Source organism: Ylistrum balloti, unplaced genomic scaffold, assembly GCF_031769215.1.
Source record: "Ylistrum balloti isolate Yb309-2 unplaced genomic scaffold, AGI_CSIRO_Ybal_v1 Utg372858, whole genome shotgun sequence".
In the NCBI taxonomy this organism is placed as follows: domain Eukaryota; kingdom Metazoa; phylum Mollusca; class Bivalvia; order Pectinida; family Pectinidae; genus Ylistrum; species Ylistrum balloti.
Genome location: NW_026783174.1, coordinates 3,829 through 18,067, shown reverse-complemented (window position 1 = coordinate 18,067; position 14,239 = coordinate 3,829). Strand labels below are relative to the sequence as shown.

Below are 14,239 nucleotides of genomic sequence, written 5' to 3'. Positions count from 1 at the left end.
ATTTTGGAACTTAGAGTTTGTTTTTGCTTTCTCTTGAGAACAAAATGGATCGTCCCGAAATTTGATAATTTTCTTGTAATCTTATTTAAATCTGTTTAATTTAAGGTATGAAAGGGCTATCCGTGAAGAGTAGGACAATTTTGGGTTTAGGTTTGATTATTTGTATTAGAGAATACCACAAGATTCTTTCTCAAATTGCATTATGTTTGCTTCCCTTCAAAGATCTTACCGCGATAGGAGCAAATTAAAGGAAATAAAAAGGAAAAAATCTAACTTTTATTGAACAAATGAGATCGTACGGTGCTATGTGCCAAAATCCTTCTTTGGTCTCTTGTCTCGAAACTCGAGATGTCACACTAAACTTCCTTTTAAAGTGAGAAGTTGGAATGAATCATAAGCCATTCAAATATATCAAGACAATTTTATAAAAATCATTGTTTAAGTATTTACAACATACGACGAAACATTGACTCGTTATACCATCTCAGTAAAAATCACTAGAATTGCTTCATTTGGAAACTCATAGTTTTCAAATTTAATTTTTGATTTTAAAATCAGTTTTGCAACAGAAACATTTATATTTTATATTTTCGTTCAATAAGTCGACTTGATTTCAAACCTTTCACTCGTCTTAAACAATTTTATTAATGTACTCAAAGCGTTGATAATAATTGTGTTTCCGTTTGAGATCACGATATCTGTTTTAGACCTCTAAAAATTAATAACTATCAAAACTCTTAAGTGAATCATAACTCTTGATTATATGTTCATGGCAACACTGAAATACCGGTGTGTAAACAAAACCTCAATGTAACCCAAATCTAATAACACAGTAGTACAATACGAAATATAGACCTTGGAATGTACATCAGCAACAAGAGTAGGTGTAATACAAAAATTTCGAAAGCTTCTTCGACGGATCGTAATACTTTTTTTCAAAACAAAAACAAACAAAAAACGAACGGACGGCGAGACGGACGGACGGACGTAGAAATAATGACGTCATCTGGAAAACTACAGAGCATTGAATTTCATATCACCCAAGAAAATAAACTCCCTGAAAAGTTGATGATAAGGATCATAGCTCTTTTCTATGGTCTCCCTTAATCTTGAAATTCTGTTATAGTGCTACCTGGTCGTATTCTTGTACTTTTTTCAGGAATCTCTGTAATTTTCTCTTTTGTTCATATTTTGCTCCAGTTTTGTTAAGTCTATGTTTGGAGTATGATTTTATTCAAGTATATTTATTTTTTATTCATATTCATTAATTAACATCTATTACGGTAATTGTAACTTATTAACTACTACATCATATTTGTTGAAAGTTGGAATGTTACTATCTATAAATAGAAAGTTCACAGTAGGGAAATCGAAATCATTATGCTTAACACACAATATCGTGGTAAATTTACACGTGGCAAGCGGATCGAGTCGGATAGAGAGCCCGATTCTCCTCGTTTTCAAGGGTTTGACGGAACATCTGATAAGTATGACTTACGATATGAACAATTAAGCAAACTACTGAAATATCGACATGGTTCGTTCAAGGTTCACTCTGTGCTATATCAGGATATAAAACAGGTGTATTATAGCCAATATACAGCGCAGTAATGAACGTGCAGGTTACGATGAAAACAATGAACAAGAAAAGTCTAAGGAAGCTTTTATCCAGCAGCCGTCCGATTTCAATCCACGTGCAAGATTCAATGGCATAACTGCCTTCCAATTCTTGTACGATGGCTTTTCCTTGTGTGTCCTTCTTTAGGTTGTTTGATACCTCTTTAGACGCGTCCATGGTATTTCTGGTTTTAACAAACGAACAGCGGCAGAAATGTGAATGTCTCTTTTGCATTTGAAGGCTCAGTATCAGCAGGAAATCGACCGTCAGCATCACCCATTTAGGTACTTCCGCTTGCTGATCTGTATGGTGACATTCCAGTACCATGATTGTTAAGATGACAGATAACATTCCCAGTGTAAGGATGAATAAGAGATACAACGCTGAAACAAAATTAAAGGTTAAGATAAGAAACGGTAACATCAATCACAAAAAAGGACAAATGGTGGTATTTTGTTACTTTAGAGAGAATTCTGGTTAGTATTTAAATGCTTTTAAATAAAGTGAAGAATTTTTACTACAACTCTGAATTGTGTATTAATCTACTGATCCCTTACATATCAGCTCAGACGCGAGAGACACAAGTGATCAGGATCTGATAAATAATGTGTTAGTGTCACACTACTGTTTTGGATTTGTGATGTTGAAATATTATTAGTATCACACTACTGTTTTGTCTTTGTGATGTTGAAATATTATTAGTATCACACTACTGTTTTGTCTTTGTGATGTTAAAAAAATGTGTAAGTATCACATTGCTGTTTTGTCTTTGTGATGTTGAAATAATGTGTAAGTATCACACTGCTGTTTTGTCTTTGTGATGTTGAAATAATGTGTAAGTATCGCAATGCTGTTTTGTCTATGTGATGTTGTTTTGTCTTTGTGATGTTTAAATAATGTGTAAGTATCACACTGCTGTTTTGTCTTTGTGATGTTGAAATAATGTGTAAGTATCACACTGCTGTTTTGTCTTTGTGATGTTGAAATAATGTGTAAGTATCACACTGCTGTTTTGTCTTTGTGATGTTGAAATATTATTAGTATGACATTGCTGTTTTGTCTATGTGATGTTGTTTTGTCTTTGTGATGTTTAAATAATGTGTAAGTATCACACTGCTGTTTTGTCTTTGTGATGTTGAAATAATGTGTAAGTATCACACTGCTGTTTTGTCTATGTGATGTTGAAATAATGTGTAAGTATTACACTGCTGTTTTGTCTATGTGATGTTGTTTTGTCTTTGTGATGTTGAAATAATGTGTAAGTATCACACTGCTGTTTTGTCTTTGTGATGTTGAAATAATGTGTAAGTATCACACTGCTGTTTTGTCTTTGTGATGTTGAAATATTATTAGTATGACATTGCTGTTTTGTCTATGTGATGTTGAAATATTATTAATATGACATTGCTGTTTTGTCTTTGTGATGTTGAAATAATGTGTAAGTATCACACTGCTGTTTTGTCTTTGTGATGTTGAAATATTATTAGTATGACATTGCTGTTTTGTCTATGTGATGTTGAAATATTATTAATATGACATTGCTGTTTTGTCTTTGTGATGTTGAAATAATGTGTAAGTATCACACTGCTGTTTTGTCTTTGTGATGTTGAAATATTATTAGTATGACATTGCTGTTTTGTCTATGTGATGTTGCAATATTATTAATATGACATTGCTGTTTTGTCTTTGTGATGTTGAAATATTATTAATATGACATTGCTGTTTTGTCTATGTGATGTTGTTTTGTCTTTGTGATGTTGAAATAATGTGTAAGTATCACACTGCTGTTTTGTCTTTGTGATGTTGAAATATTATTAGTATGACATTGCTGTTTTGTCTATGTGATGTTGTTTTGTCTTTGTGATGTTGAAATAATGTGTAAGTATCACACTGCTGTTTAGTCTATGTGATGTTGTTTTGTCTTTGTGATGTTGAAATAATGTGTAAGTATCACACTGCTGTTTTGTCTATGTGATGTTGAAATAATGTGTAAGTATCACACTGCTGTTTTGTCTTTGTGATGTTGCAATATTATTAGTATGACATTGCTGTTTTGTCTATGTGATGTTGTTTTGTCTTTGTGATGTTGAAATAATGTGTAAGTATCACACTGCTGTTTTGTCTTTGTGATGTTGAAATAATGTGTAAGTATCACACTGCTGTTTTGTCTATGTGATGTTGTTTTGTCTTTGTGATGTTGAAATAATGTGTAAGTATCACACTGCTGTTTTGTCTTTGTGATGTTGAAATAATGTGCAAGTATCACATTGCTGTTTTGTCTTTGTGATGTTGAAATAATGTGCAAGTATCACACTGCTGTTTTGTCTTTGTGATGTTGAAATATTATTAGTATCACATTGCTGTTTTGTCTATGTGATGTTGTTTTGTCTTTGTGATGTTGAAATAATGTGTAAGTATCACACTGCTGTTTTGTCTTTGTGATGTTGAAATAATGTGTAAGTATCACACTGCTGTTTTGTCTTTGTGATGTTGCAATATTATTAATATGACATTGCTGTTTTGTCTTTGTGATGTTGAAATAATGTGTAAGTATCACACTGCTGTTTTGTCTATGTGATGTTGAAATAATGTGTAAGTATCACACTGCTGTTTTGTCTTTGTGATGTTGAAATAATGTGTAAGTATCACACTGCTGTTTTGTCTATGTGATGTTGAAATATTATTAGTATGACATTGCTGTTTTGTCTTTGTGATGTTGAAATAATGTGTAAGTATCACACTGCTGTTTTGTCTTTGTGATGTTGAAATATTATTAGTATGACATTGCTGTTTTGTCTATGTGATGTTGTTTTGTCTTTGTGATGTTGAAATAATGTGTAAGTATCACACTGCTGTTTTGTCTTTGTGATGTTGAAATATTATTAGTATGACATTGCTGTTTTGTCTATGTGATGTTGTTTTGTCTTTGTGATGTTGAAATAATGTGTAAGTATCACACTGCTGTTTTGTCTTTGTGATGTTGAAATAATGTGTAAGTATCACACTGCTGTTTTGTCTTTGTGATGTTGAAATAATGTGTAAGTATCACACTGCTGTTTTGTCTTTGTGATGTTGAAATAATGTGTAAGTATCACACTGCTGTTTTGTCTTTGTGATGTTGAAATATTATTAGTATGACATTGCTGTTTTGTCTATGTGATGTTGTTTTGTCTTTGTGATGTTTAAATAATGTGTAAGTATCACACTGCTTTTTTGTCAATATGTTAAAATAATGTGTAAGTATCACACTGCTGTTTTGTCAATGTGATGTTAAAATAATGTGTAAGTATTACACTGCTGTTTGTCAATTTGATGTTAAAATAATGTGTATCACACTGCTGTTTGTCAATTTGTTGTTAAAATAATGTGTATCACACTGCTGTTTGTCAATTTGATGTTGAAATAATGTGTTAAACACCGCCTGAACATGTAAGGACTCTGCACCCTTGAACTATTACAAATCTAAAAGGATATTAACACTACAGAGGAGTTATAATGAAGGTTTGGGTTATGTGTTCTCTGTCTAATACTTTCTGAACCATGCAATTTCTTTTCAAATCTAAAAGAAAACTTACACAATAGTGGAGTAGTGACATATGTCGCTGGTATGTCCTCAGCCACTAGAGTCAGATACACGGCATACGACAACAGAACCGTCAGTGAGTACCCAATTCTCTCTCCAGATTCGGCGGGAAGTTTGAACGCCATACAGCTCAGAAACGCCAGCAGTATTGTAGGGGTCAGTGTGTTGAGTACATGGTACATTGGTCGACGTTTCAATATAAAAATAAAACTCACAGTTGAAAAGGTGTTCTTTCCTTTCCCTTTCAGTGTGGATCTCGTTGAAGATGAGATATATTCCCACTCTCCATTTTTCTTTAAATTATCGATGGCTAATGGTGAACTGTTTAACATGATCTCGAATGAAGTGTATCCAAATGGCCTTACAGTGATTTCACAGACTTGAGTATCAAATGGATAGAATGTGACGTCAGTCTCACATACTGTTTTGTATATTCCAGACGGGGTCCACAAGATACTGCCGTCATACAACAGCCGGATCGGTATGGAAGTATCACTCATGACAGACATGTCGCTCACACTGAAATGTATTCAACATTTGGGGTGAATTTTTTGTTTTGTTGTGTGTGTGTAATTTTTTTTTTTTTTTTTTTCGTTGTTTTGTATTGTCTTTTTTTAGATGCTGGAAAAGAAATAGCTTTAGGTTTGCGGAAATATTATCGCCTTATAGTACATTTTTCCGTGTTAACCAAAAGAATGTTTATTCATGAAAATAAGGTGACGAGAATTTATCAGTTGATTTTATTTTTAAAAATGTTAATTCCTGTTATTGTTGTTGACATCCTGAACAGCATTGCTTGTTTGATGATTACTGGCAGCATACAGTTATATAAGCGTATCATATAATGTTCATTGTCAGGAGTAACTATACAGGTAATTGCTCATAAAACATTAAATATTTAACAAAATCCACTTTAATTGTTGTATACATATGATTTGTCTTCGTATTGTTTGTTTACTTGACAAGTTGTTAATTGACTTCAAACATTATTTTTGGCATTAATAGATGACAAGTTCAAAATATCCGAACATTTCTTATGTTCGTTTACTTGCTTTTATCCTAAATTTTATAGATCTCTTTTTCATACTTCAATGTAAAATATCTAAGTTAAGCCACTATCTCAACCACCTACACATCAACCCCCAACTTCCCCCTACCCTTACTCCAACCCCTATCCCCACTCTCACTCCCAACACCCCCCTACCCTAACTCCAACCCCTATCCCCACTCTCACTCCCACTCCCACCCCCCCCCCACCCTCACTCCAACTCCTATCCCCACTCTCACTTCCACCCCCTACCCTCACTCCAACTCCTATCCCCACTTTCACTCCCACCCCCCTACCCTCACTCCAACCCCTATGCCGACTCTCACTTCCACCCCCTACCCTCACTCCAACTCCTATCCCCACTTTCACTCCCACCCCCCTACCCACACTCCAACCCCTATGCCCACTCTCACTCCCACCCCCAACCCCCTACCCTCACTCCAACCCCTTTCCCCACTCTCACTTCCACCCCCTACCCTCACTCCAACCCCTATCCCCACTCTCACTCCCACTCCCACCCACCCCCCCACCCTCACTCCAACCCCTATCCCCACTCTCACTTCCACCCCCTACCCTTACTCCAACTCCTATCCCCACTTTCACTCCCACCCCCTACCCTCACTCCAACTCCTATCCCCACTTTCACTCCCACCCCCCTACCCTCACTCCAACCCCTATCTCCACTCTCACTCCCACCCCCCTACCCTCACTCCAACCCCTATCCCCACTCTCACTCCCACCCTCACTCCAACTCCTATCCCCACTCTCACCCCCACCCCCCTACCCTCACTCCAACTCCTATCCCCACTCTCACTCCCACCCCCCTACCCTCACTCCAACTCCTAACCCCATCTCACTCCCACCCCCAGCCCCCTACCCTCACTCCGACCCCTACTCCACTCCAACTCCTACGCCCTCACTCATTGCCACCCCTGGTATAAAGCGATATAAATTCGGTGCCGATATATACTTACGAATTGTCTAATATTAGAGCCGGCCGCCATATTGTTTCCTCATCCGTATGTATAGCCATGATATCAGAACTAAACTTTGGGTTCTGACTCCAGTCTAGTCTTTTGTCAATCCAAGCCTGCAGACAAACAGATTTCACGACTGTAAGTGTGTGACTATAGAGTTTTATACACAATGAAAGAAACATCGGGAGTCTCAACCAGAGGGAAATATTTCTAAGATAAATAAAATTTATTAGACAAATAGATGGAATGCTGACCTCCTTATCACAAGAAAAAATAACGTGAAAATACTAAGTTTCCATATGGTTTACCGAGTTTAAATCTGCATAACAACCAAAGAATGAAAATCTACCAAAGTCCTTTACTTGACCATCTTCTATTATTAAACTATTCAGGAAGTTATGCTTTGATAGAGAAATTTTCGAGGATAATTTTGATGATTAAAAAGAGGGTGTCTCCGTGCTTTAATTTTTTTGTTATTCTCACCCAAACATCCAGTTTGTCCAAGATCAAGAAACACATTCTCGCGGGTCCTAAAAATCCGGGAAAGTGATCCACCAATATACGAATTTGAAACCTGTGGTTTGTGGTTATTAATCATGCCAAAATCTACCGAAGACTTCCAGAGTTAAAATTACCTTAGCACTCAGAAAACGTTGCTGTTGTTGACAAGACGCTGTTAATCGAATCAAGCTGTCAACTACGCCATCAAAAAAGTAGTCCACATGCAAAATGTCTTCAAAACGTGAAAAAAGTAGTCCACATGCAAAATGTCTTCAAAACGTGAAAAAAGTAGTCCACACGCAAAATGTCTTCAAAACGTCAAAAAAGTAGTCCACACACAAAATGTCTTCAAAACGTGAAAAAAGTAGTCCACATGCAAAATGTCTTCAAAACGTGAAAAAAGTAGTCCACACGCAAAATGTCTTCAAAACGTGAAAAAGTAGTCCACATGCAAAATGTCTTCAAAACGTGAAAAAAGTAGTCCACACGCAAAATGTCTTCAAAACGTGAAAAAGTAGTCCACACGCAAAATGTCTTCAAAACGTCAAAAAAGTAGTCCACACGCAAAATGTCTTCAAAACGTCAAAAAAGTAGTCCACACACAAAATGTCTTCAAAACGTGAAAAAGTAGTCCACACGCAAAATGTCTTCAAAACGTCAAAAAAGTAGTCCACACGCAAAGTGTCTTCAAAACGTCCTAATTATCGTCCTTTTTGAGTTTAAAAATTCATCTATAGATAGCAAATGTAAAAGAGCTTAAAAGTCCAAGATTACGTGTCGGAATTAATTTTATAATGAAATATGTCTTACTTCGGGTCAAAGGAACACTTCCTTAATGTTACACAAAATGCATCAAAATTAATACAACATTGTCGATGATGCTTAAGACCTTAAGGATTGAAACCTAAAAGGCGACAACTAAATTGGTCTGTATTGTCTGCCTGTAATATAAACGGGTTGTATTGTAGAGTTAGCTGACATTCAAGCTCGTGTAAATATCTACAGGGGGCACTTTTTGTATGAAGGAAAAGTTCTTACCATTCTGAAGTAACCAGTGGTGGTTAAAAGCTGGTCCCGAACATCCTGGTAAAATCAAAAGAAAACAAATCACCACAGAGATAATAAGTGAGAATCATTTCAGCATAGCTTCAATTACGATATTACATCCAAGATGACGGATGTTCTAATGAATCCAGAGTTAGTAGTTTGAACAGCACAAACTTTAGAAATGAAAAAAAAACTATTAAGGTTAATTTCAAAACAAATATAATTCTGTTACTATTCAGGAAAATAGGGACCTGTTGTTTATCCATGTAAATAGATACATGTATATGTAATTTTGCAGGTGTAAATGGTTGTCCGAGATTATAAATTACATATTTATACAAATTGGTCCAGCACTCTATATCCACGAAGTCAATACCCGGTATACACAGAAATCGTCATCAGATGTTTGACATGAAGAGTCCGATACGCGACATTCTATAGGATAAGATAGTTATGAGAACTAGGAATTATGACAATCGGATATGAAATGGATTTTGAAACGCACGGGAACTCAATATTCTAGTTGGTCACCTCGTTTTTGATACAGAGGTTGACAAATTGACAATTTTTTGCACTACGTCGAATAAGACAGAATGGTTTTAACAGACATTTTAAGTTTCATCATCAAATATTTGTGAAAAGATGAAATCTTCTAAACCAGGAAACCACTCATTTTTCACCAGAGTGGGCTTGATTAGAACGTTAAACAAGCGAGATCAAAAGCAGAGTTAACGCCCGCTTCTACCAAACAGCTGACACTACTTATCAAATAAAAACTTTTCACCTCTCATTAAATCCTACTTCATTTACAAACTCATTTATTTCAGTGTTACGTGTTTAGCAGGTGTTTGAACATTTAGACCATTCATGTTCATGTTAAAATGTAACCCGTTGCTTTAATTAAACAAAACATATTTACCAGGGAGTTAAAAGTGATGACACTGAGAGAGACATTGACATCTACTGTCGCAACCGGTCGGGTTTGTTTCTGGTAAGAATTTTTCATGAAGATCAGCTCCCGGAGTTGGAATTCCTTCTGATGGGAGTAATTTGTAGCTTCAAGGTCGTGTAATCCTGTAATATCTAGCAATGATACATTAGATATTGTTTCAAGATATGAAATTGAAACATCGGCTAATTAAGGTAAGTTTATTAACTGATACAGGATCTCATGAGATCCTCTTTATTCGGACTCAAAAACATGACATAAAAATTAAAATGAGAGAGAATGCGACGTTACATGTTGATGAATCTTAGATCTAGTATTATAGAGAAGTTCCTGATTTTGCCAATACGTATGCAGTCTGTTTTTTTTTTTTTTTTTTTTAAATATATTTACGGTCGACGATAATACCACAATTCCTGGAAGACTATTCCAAACTTTCGCAATACGTAAGGAAAAAATGTTCATGCGAATACCTAATCTGGAATGTTGTGGACATATTTTCAGCGAATGACCTCTTATTCCCGGCCTTTGTGAATGGTCTTTTCACATCCTAATGACATCCTAATATTTACACGAACAACCAAACTGTTGCAATGTTATTGATAATTATTATTTCAATAAAGCGTTGTAGCGACCAAGGATGTCTCATCTTCATTTAAATGTGCCATGTGTGTTGTTATTGTAGTGACCAGCTAGGTACATTAATTGTAGAAATGTTCACCGCTACTTCACTAGGAGTCACTCCTAGTGTAAACTTGTTACAACGGTCCAGGCTACATGGAAATGTGTCACGATGAAGGAATGCTCCTGTACCAGATGTGTTATGTATTAAAAGTCAAGGTTTCGAGTTATCTGCCAAAAAAATAATCCGTCCGTATTGGATATAATAATACGTCTGTATATCTGTTTGTATATACACCTCATGTTGGTTTCTTAGCCAAACAAGATCGAGATAAGAGGTAAAAGAGTTTGTCGAGATTTCCAGTACTTGCGGTATATACGATGGACGTGGTCAATAAATTTCTTTATGTTTAAAGACGTCATCAATATATCTATAAGAGAAATTAAACGACTTTACGATCTATTTGTGACCTGTTTTGATAAGCTCTTCGATAAATTCAGCCTCGTATGAAAACAGAAACAGATCAGCCAAGAGAAGCACAGTTCGTTCCCATCTGTATACCAATCGTCTGTTGGAAGATCTTACCACCAAACTCGACGAAGATGTTGTCCACCAGAAACTCGATCAGTTAACTTGAATATGTACAGTACTCGACTCTCCTTAAAATGATTAGATTTGTGTACCTTATGTAGATTTCCCACAAAGACTCTTAGGATCACTAAAGTATGCCACACCTGTATGATGGAGTTAAATTCTAGATTTCCCACACAGACTCTTAGCGTCATCGAAGTGTGATACACCTGTATGATGCAGTCGAATTACAGATCTCCCCCAGTAGACTCCCAGTATCACTAAAGATGACACACCTGTATGATGTATTTTAATTAATTATTTAACATATACCGTATGTATTACTAGATTTCAATCGCAATTCACTGGAGACTTTTGTCCAAACGTTTAACAGATTGGAAATATAAAGTTTTGTAAATATCTGACATTGGACAATGCTATCCTTGTCGCCGGGAGCAAACAACAGTTTTATCTATCATTTTATCTAAATCGTTAGAGTACCAAGTGTATATGTACAACTTTTCATTTAAACACGATATCCTCGTCAATAAACGATTGTGTTACGTACTCTGAAACTCATTACGTTGTGTCCATGGATACAATCCTCTAGACATCTTAATGAAATGTTCAGTACCATTTAATATTTACCACAAGAATGATTCAAGCATTTGGGAATTTCTACGCCAACACTAAACGGTAAAATTGATGATTAAAAACCGTTTTTAATTTCCGACATGAGATGAAAAAAATAAACTTTTGCCAATATATCGAACATTACAGAGATTATATAATGATAGAGAGGATAAAAACAGATATGTATGGACATGTTGACCTCAGATAGAATGTATAAACATGTACTTAAACAAGGCATCAGAGATAATAATATTCTAACTGCACGAGGATTCTATCATAAAAGCAAACATATTTAAAAGGACATGATTATCGATCGGATCAAACAACAGTATAAAATGTGTTTTGTTCAATACAACCGACTTAATGTCATTGTTTTAATCAGTTTTATTGATATCAGAAATTTTAATTACCTATGGACGTTTTTGTCTGTTTGCTGCTTGCTGGATTTATCGTCCCATGAACAGCCAGGGTCAATATAAGGTGGGGTTTCCTTGTAGTAACTGGTGACTAACTCACTGAACAACATACGGAGACCCATCGTATGCCATTAAGAGCGAATAGGGTGAAGTGTCTTCCCCTGTCCGTTTCTCAGCGTACTGAGAAACACAATGCGACAAGGACAGGGAGCGTCGAAGCACGGACCTCTGATCTTCACAGGGCCAATATTCTTTGTTTTTCTCTAACCGACTGAGCTATTACGGCCCCAAGGTGACCAAGACGTTATCTTACTGAGCTGGGTATCGTTAATGGCTGTATGAAGTTGACCATCGGACAAAAGCACGACTATCATTTCTATGTATTGTAACTATGACCTCAATTTCAACCCGAAGAAAGACTCTCCTTGTACATGATGTTAAAAAGTGTTATATAATGTGGCTTTTGGGTACCCGAGGAAATCTCTTTCTAGTAAAAGTGAGCTCGATTTTAATATGAAAAGGTTAAAACGTACCCTTATATAGATAATTTGTATTAAGTGTATGACATTTCGTTACAATTTACATATTAACGTCCCTTCCTTCGTCCTTATCATTTATCTGTTAAATAGTGTAATGTTACATGGAACAACAAAGAAAAAACAAGAATCTACATATAGAGACAAAGATCCAGCCAATATCTGTCCAGAAATAGCGATAACAAACTTCCATTGTCTAAATCCAAGATGGCCGCCTGTGATCGATTCTGTTTCCCTAATAAATCCCAAATGGGATTATTATACATATGTAGGGACCATGGAGAATCTACATATGAAATTTGAGAACTTCTCCAGAAATAGTGATAACAAGAATTGTTGATTGACAGACTGATGGAAGGAGGACAGAGCGCGAGATTTAAACAGGTGGGCGAAAAAACAAAGTTCAATAAAGCCCAATTATAATCGATCGCGCCAGATTCCGTTTAATAAAGATGATTTTTTCAAGAAACTTTGTACAAGCCATGATATTTACAGACACGTTGATCACCAAGTCTTCATTTTTTTTAATTTAAATAAATAAATCAAATTTTGCCCCAAACATTGAATATACGAATTCAAAATTACAATATTGTGGGTTTCCTTCAAGACAGAGTTACACTGACAGTCCGGACGTTCATGAGGGCAACGAGGTTAAAACAATCTAATACAACAGCTAATATAATATGTCTTACATCATCATTATCGAAGGTATGTACAAAATTTCAAGACAACTAGAATATTTTATAGTAGACATCTCCAGTTCTCCATACCCACTAAAATCTATTTTACATTAAAATCCATGTATTCCAAATCTCATTGATTTCTACTCACACTTACTTACGTTCGTCACTGCTATAAATAGAAACGAGGAATGTAAGTTATGTCAGTAGATACAGAACATGCCTCAAACACAAAATGCTTAAAACAGACATATTTATGTTGTGTGTCTGGTCAATGCTTATAACATACAACTAAACATTTACTGCAAACAACACGAAAATACTACCATGTAAACATAATCATAATCCAAACTCAAATTCAATCAAACTGGGGTAAAATAGGAACAAATGAAAGATCTACGCGAAGACACCTGAAAATGTACAAGGAGAATAAGACCAGGTGTTCCTGCGCACTTTTTCTGCTTTATCGACAACACAAGTAAGTTATGCCACGTTTCCAAACGAAAAAAAGTTATACAACAACGGAGCTAACAAAAGGTGGGTACTAAATGAAGGACTGATCGAAGTAAATATTTATAGATTTAACTTATATACGGGATGAAAGTGGAAACGCACGTAAGTGGTATCTTATACAGGTGAACTTGGCCATATAAAAAAAAAACATTTCAAGTTAGAAAGGAAAAAAATGGAAACTTGCATGTACTATATATTATAACATGACTTCAAGGAGGTTAATTTGTAAAAAAAAAAATACATTTCAGAATATTATTGATAAGTTGATAAAAATTGTAGTATGTATGTATTATTTCCCAGTTCCGGACTAACAAGTATGCTAATACACTTTGAAATACAAAGTAACTTACCTGTAAAACACAAAAAGATCAATAAAAAAAACCTGAAATGTCCTCATCTTGTGTTTCTAGTCTTCTGCCTGTTGAACGATGGTGTCAGTACAATGTTCTGTTCTATTTTACAGTGTTACAGTGGCCAATTAAACTCTAATACTGCAATGATTCCATCAGATGGTTAGATAATGACAACCATTCCTGAATCATTAACGAC

The 14,239-nt window shown here is 35.5% G+C and overlaps 1 protein-coding gene across 1 annotated transcript; it reads right to left on the bottom strand.

Annotated features, from left to right (window-relative positions):
• Positions 1-1,543: 1,543 nt before the first annotated feature.
• LOC132564805 (neuronal acetylcholine receptor subunit alpha-4-like) lies at positions 1,544-12,083 on the bottom strand. The gene is made up of 6 exons (XM_060229430.1): positions 12,062-12,083; positions 9,694-9,857; positions 8,766-8,810; positions 7,224-7,339; positions 5,194-5,720; positions 1,544-2,001 (listed from the first exon to the last, which is right to left on the bottom strand). Exons 1-6 carry the CDS (start codon positions 12,081-12,083, stop codon positions 1,544-1,546), a joined length of 1,332 nt encoding a protein of 443 aa, XP_060085413.1.
• Between the last annotated feature and the right edge of the window lie 2,156 nt (positions 12,084-14,239).